Source organism: Humulus lupulus, chromosome 5 (assembly GCF_963169125.1).
Source record: "Humulus lupulus chromosome 5, drHumLupu1.1, whole genome shotgun sequence".
NCBI lineage: Eukaryota > Viridiplantae > Streptophyta > Magnoliopsida > Rosales > Cannabaceae > Humulus > Humulus lupulus.
This window is the reverse complement of record NC_084797.1, coordinates 30,446,508-30,453,275: the sequence shown is the minus strand read 5'-3', so window position 1 is coordinate 30,453,275 and position 6,768 is coordinate 30,446,508. Positions and strand designations below refer to the sequence as shown.

The 6,768-nt window shown below is 39.4% G+C and overlaps 1 protein-coding gene across 1 annotated transcript; it reads left to right on the top strand.

The window, feature by feature from the left end:
- The first annotated feature begins 216 nt into the window (after positions 1 to 216).
- LOC133779003 (uncharacterized) lies at positions 217 to 1,284 on the top strand. Its single transcript, XM_062219010.1, has 2 exons — positions 217 to 679; positions 842 to 1,284. The coding sequence occupies exons 1-2, from the start codon at positions 217 to 219 to the stop codon at positions 1,282 to 1,284; spliced, it is 906 nt and encodes a 301-aa protein (XP_062074994.1).
- The last annotated feature ends 5,484 nt before the right edge of the window (positions 1,285 to 6,768 follow it).

Sequence of the window (6,768 nt, the reverse complement as noted above, 5' to 3'; positions counted from 1 at the left end):
CTAGCGTTGTAGTGCTAGTTTTGTAGCGTTGTAGCGCTAGTTACATAGACAAAAGCCTTCAAAACAACCAGATAGCGTTGTAGCGCTATCATGCTAGCGCTAGGGCACTATTCATAGTAGCATATCTCAGACTCCTTTTTCTTCCAGGACGACTCGATCTTCTCCAAAGTAGCTCCATTTTCTTCCACTTTTACTTCATTCATCTATTTTCTTATGATGGAGGGAGCCTGTTGGCAAGTGGGCACGGAAGCAAACATCTCAGTGTATTTTGACAAGTGGATTTCGCGAGGTGAATGTATTTTAGCATCCTCCACCAAGACTCTCCAATCTCACTCTCTTGTTGAGTCGTTGAAAGATCACCATGGAGGGTGGAACCAAGACCTCATCTGTGACTCTTTCTCTAAACAAGAGGCTGATGCTATTTTATCTATTCCTCTTTTTGATTGTCTAGGCGGGGATAGACTCATATGGCATCATACTAACTCAGGCATATACACTATCAAGAGTGGCTACTGGATTGCCACTAGAAAAGCTGGTTTTGGCCAAGCTTCATCTTCTAATGGGAGGCCTTCTTGTTGGAAAAAAAATTGGGACCTAAATATTCCTGGAAAAATCAAACACTTCTGTTGGAAAACTCTTTGGGACTGGCTCCCTTATAGGTTAAATTTAGTCTCACATGGTATGCAAATTGAGAGAATTTGTCATGTCTGTTCCATGGCTGATGAATCCACCTTTCACGTTCTCTAGGACTGCCCTTCGTTGGGTGCAATTTGCAATTCATTGCTGCCCAAATTTTTCGGTAATCTACCTCATCAGAAAAAATGGGGTAATTTCTTTGCAGATAACCTTGACACAATTAGTACCACAGATCTTGAGCATATGGTGGTTCTTTCTTGGCGTATATGGTATAGGAGAAACAAGCTCATTCATGATGAGAGTTACATGTCTGATGTAATGGTGGTAGATTGGGCTAGAGACTATCTAGACAAATATCAAAAAGCAAATGCCAACGCAAGAAGTCATACTACAACTCCAAGGCCAACCGCGAAGTGGTCCCCTCCACCTGATTCGTGCATCAAAGTTAATACCAATGCATCTATTATGTCATCCCACGGTATAGTGGGTATGAGGATAGTTTGCAGAGATAGTAGCAGAGTTGTCTTGGCATTTGCAGGATGCCCAATGAAGGCTATGTTTGACCCTTTGATTTTTGAGCTCAAAGCTTTACTAAAAGGGGTGACTCTGGCTATGAGATTTTGGTATACATCAATTGTTTTAGAGTGAGACTGTCTCAATGAAATTAACCACATGTAATATAAAGGTTTTGATGACTCTTATCACGGTTTGGTAGATAAGGATATTCATGTCAAATGTAATGTATTTAGCAATATTAGTTATAGCCATTGCCCAAGGGAAGCTAATGGAGTGCCCCACTCTATTGAAAAATTAGCTTTCTTTTGGGACTCTGAGCGAATTTGGTGGCCTGGCTACCCCAATTCTATTATAAACGTTGTTTTGGCTGATACTTAGCCTTGTTAATGAAATCATTTCTTAAAAAAAAGTATAAATGAACAATACTGGGTTGATTGAGCTGGTTTAGGTCATAAAATTCTCAACACATTACCACGTAATGGTTGATTGAATTTACAAGTCTCGGCTTGTACTTTTGGTAGTTAGGTGGGCTTTGCCTACTATAATTACAACCCAACAACCTTATTAACGAGCTGGGTTAGTCGGGTTCTTTGGCCCAACTTCAATTTTGTGCAGCCCTAGGTTTTACTACCTTGGAATATTTGGTGGGATTTGCAAATATTCTTCATTCATTCCTTTATCTTCACAATATCTTTAAAAATAAATTTATATCTTTTTTATGAGGAAAATATTTTATGATTAACTTAATTCATTTATGGATTTTCTTGTAATATTTTTCGTACTCTCAAAGGTTGGTTTACTACAGGAAATAATATCCTTGGGTGTTTATTGTACTCATTCTATTTTAGGAAATTCTGTTATGAAACAGGTATAAGCTGTCTCCGCAGATTTCGTGGCTGTCAGAATAGAATCTGTAGATTGACAAATCTTCATCAAAATATTCTTGCATTTATTGTGGATCCTCTGTAACGTCCTACTACCTTAGAGTCATTACTAAGTGAGTTTAAAATGTGTATTTAACTTGCTAAGCAAGAATTTGGGTCAAAAGTGTAACTAAACTGTAATAAAATCAAATAATTTGAAAATATAGTCCTTCATTGAAAATTATAAAGCATTTAACATTCGGGATCCCAAAATACTATTTTTAAATATTTACAACTCAAAATATGATTAAGGTCGACTAAACGACAAAATAAGATTTAGTACAAATCATCTCCCAAAAATACCCCTGGCCGTGGCAGCCAAGCAGGCCAAACATGTACACGTCGCTTCACGCTCTCCGTACTCATGGTTGGTCGAATTTCCCCTTGCCCTTACCTGCACCACAGAGCACCCGTGAGCCGAAGCCCAGCAAGAAAACTCCACACAAATAAATAACATATGCATATCAATCATTCAACATATAACAAATCTGCCAACAGGCTAAACACATACGGCCATGCCGTCCCAGGCGCTTTACCGGGCCCTGGGTTCGCGGTCTACACCGTGAGGATATCCCAGGTATCCTTTAGGGTCTTACCCTGGCAACTCGCACTCTGCATGATAAATGCTGCTCCCGGCCCCTTGCCGTTCTTGGCCTTCGCCATTCTCGGCCCTTGCCGTTCCCGGCTCTTTGTCGTTCATTCACATATATGCACACATAGCATAATTAAACAAATACTTAAACATGTATAAACATATTCAATGGGGCTACGCCCTGCAACACAATCATATAGGGTCGTGCCCTACAACACAAACTATTGGGCCTCGCCCTGCTCTGTGGGTACAACAGTTTTCTTACCTGTGTTCCAAGCTTCTTGAGCACCGACATCCCGAGCACAGTCCCCTAGTTTGAGCCTCGCTGAAAACCTAGTTACAACGTACAAGTAGCACTCCCATTACTAACCAATTCACAATTGTACCCCAGAACCAATCCCGTGCTCTCGGGACCTCCCATTTCCCCACACAAGGTAGCGAAAGTGTCCCCCGAGCCCCCTGAACCAAAACCCTAAAAACACAAAATCTCATCTCTTGAAATTGGCCTAGCGCCGCGGCACAGCCCTATAGGGGCCGCAGCTCCTAGCAAGTCTCCCCTGTCTTGATTCAACCCAGTGCTGTGACACGGAAGAACAGGGTTGCGATGCTCATACGCGAACCCAGAAAACTGGGTTTTTCCCAACATTTCTCCCGAGCCAAAATTCATCCAAATCATCACCAAAGTACACCCAAGCCCCAATTTGGCCTAAAACCCCAAATAAACAGTATAGCAACCCATAAACACCAGAAACACACTCAAACACACAATCAAACTCAAGAATCACCTAGTGGTTCAAAATTCACAAAAACTTAAACCAAACTTCAGAAAACTTAAACCACACCAGCAAATAAACTTCAGAGATGCATGGAACTCTTACCTCAAGTAGAAATTCGACCCTGAGCTGCTTTCCCAATCCAATTCCAAACTCAAATCCACTAACCCCACGCTAAACCTTGCCAAGTCTTCATTCCAATGATCTACAAGATAAAACACAATTCAACTCTCAAATCATAACATTCTTGGTTGAATTCCACAAGATAGCCACTTAAAATTCTTACCTCAAATATGTAGAACAACCTCTGGCTTCCTTGGTTTGATTCCCCACTTGATCCCACAAAATCAGAAGTCCTTCCTTTTTGGTTTCTGGTTTTCTCTAGAGCTCCCAAAAATAACCCATGTATAAGCCAGAAAAATGAGAGAAACGTACCAAACCTTTCCTCAGCCAAAGCCTATCTACTACTAAAGCCAAATGACCCAATTGCCCTCCCTTCTAACTTAGATTCTAGCTAATCCTCACGGGCAGCCTAGACTTTTCGTTAACCTCTTGCAAGAATGCCATATTCCCACTTATAACAACTATCCTCAAAAGCTACCTATAGTTACCCAAGTTACCAAAATGCCACTAACCACTAATTATTCCCACCAGTGACTATCTGGCTAAATTGCTCCCTAGGACTGTCTCGGATCGTGCAACACAATTATATCACCACTCACACATGGTATTAATCACAATATATACAAATATTGCATTTATGCCCTCAGCGGTCTAAAATTACAAATATGCCCCTAGCAACCAAATGGGGCCCACATGCATATTTAATTCACCTAAACATGCATTTCTAATCACATACTTATCAAATTCACATATTAACAACATAAATCAATTATTGCCCTCCAGGCATGCTAATCAAGGCCCTAAGTCTTATTAGCAAATTTTGGGACGCTACAACTGTCCCCTCCTTACAGAAATTTCGTCTTTGAAATTACCTGAACAACTCGGGATACCGCTCCCGCATATCTGATTCAAGTTCCCATGTCGCCTCCTCAACCTTGATGTTCCTCCACAACACCTTCACCAAGGCGATAGTCTTGCTTCGTAAGACTTTGTCCTTTCGATCGAGACTCTGAACCGGCTTCTCCTCATATGACAAATCCTGATCTTGCTCCAAGTTCTCATAACTCAACACGTGTGAAGAATTTGATACATACTTCTGGAGCATGGATACGTGAAACACATCATGAGCCCTTGATAAGGATGGTGGGATCGCCAATCTGTAAGCTACCTCTCCAACCCGTTCCAAAATTTCAAAGGGGCCAACAAACCTATGGCTCAGCTTGCCCCGAACACCAAACCGTTTCACTCCCCTCAAAGGTGAAACCCTAAGGAACACATGGTCACCGACTTGAAAGTCTACGCTTCTGCGTTTCAAGTCCGAGTAACTCTTCTGGCGACTCTGGGAGGAGAGCATTCGAGCTCTAATCTTTTCAATTACCTCATTGGTCCTCTGAACCATCTCAGGACCTAAGTACCTTCTCTCACCCGTCTCATCCCAATGGATAGGTGATCTACACTTACTAATTGGTTTTATTCTCTGGGCATGGTCCCCAAGGAGTAGGTTATCCGAAAGGCTTTTTGAACCTTGTAAAAATTGATTGTGTTCTTTATCTCTTATGCACATTTTTCATTATGTTCAATTTTTGTCGCGACCAATCCTCATTCTATCACGACAGAGCTTAAATCTATTTTAACATTCAATTACCATTTCGTATATTAATTAAACTTGTTGATTTAATTAATTTGGTAATTATTACAAAATGGAGTTTCAATTGGTATCAGAGCATGACACTTATTTCTAAGTGTGATCTTGGTATATTCTGTTTGTTTTGTTTTGCTGTGTTATTGCAATGTCATTTTACACAGAATGAGGTTCCATAACTCGCCCCCCTTTGCTCAATGACTTTAACTATCCTTATTGGAAGGTTAGAATGAGAGTTTTCATCAAGTCTCAAGATGAGAAGGCATGGAGATCAATCTTAACTGGTTGGACTCCTCCCGCAAAAAGCGATGACATAACTAAGGAAAAATATGAACTGGATTGGACGGATGCTGAAGATAATCTGTCCAATTACAATAATAAAGCTCTGCATGCTATTTTTAATGATGTTGGTGATGGTTATATTAAATTAATCTCCTCATGTGTTTCGGCCAAAGAGGCTTGGAAAATTTTTCAAACTCAGTTTGAAGAAAATACTGATGTCAAGTGCTCTAGGCTTGTTATGTTTACAACAAATTTGGAAATGAATGAAAATGAAACACTCACCGAATTTTATGAAAACTATCTGATATTGCTAACAAATATTTTGCTCTTGGTGAAAAACTTGAAGAAAGTGTGTTAGTTCAAAAAAGTGTTAGAGTTCTTCCTGACAGGTTTCAGACTAAGTTCACTGCAATTGAGGAAGCAAAAGATCTGGACAAAATAAAGGTAGCAGAATTAATGGGTTCACTTCGAACCTTTGAGCCAAACCAACAAATCCGACAGAAAGGTAATATAGAAGAAATCAAGGAAAAATCCATTGCCTTGAAATCTTTTGAGGAGAATAAGGAAAAGAAGGAAAGTTCGAATGATGAGGACGATGAGATGACCTTATTAACGAAGAATTTCCAAAAATACATAATAAAAAAAACTGGGAAACAAAAAGGCCATGCTCAAAACCTCAAAAGGTAGTTTTTCTAACCCTTTGAATCTAACAAGAAGGGTATTTAGTTCAGGGAATGTGAAGTCATGGCAATACCTTAAAGAAAAAGAAAGTCATAGCAGCTACATGGAGTGATCAAGACTCTGAATAGAGTGATGAGGAAAACAACAATGTTGCCTTAAACTCTGTTCACAAAGGTATGGTTTTCTTTTCGCTTGATACCAAGAACTTGGTATGTTTTAATAATTGTGTTCAGAATAGTGAAGATTCTGACATTTACTCTTATGAATCTAACTTAGATGAAGATTCATTGAAAGAATCTTACAAAAAAATGTATGGTCAATGGCTGAAAGTTTGCTATGAGAATCGATTAATGGCTAGTAATAACAAGAAATCTTTGGAAAAATTTAAAGAGCTTGTGTTGATTATTGCTTCCAAAGATAATAAAATTAAATTTTTTAGCAAAGAAATTGATCATATGAGAAAAGATGTCAAAATGCTTAATCCAAAATTTTGAGTTTTGGATGATGTTCTTTCTACAAGAAAAAGAGCTGGTGATTTCAGGGGATTAGGATCTAATGGATCCAGATCCTCAAGAAAAACAGTTTTTGTAAAATTAGCAT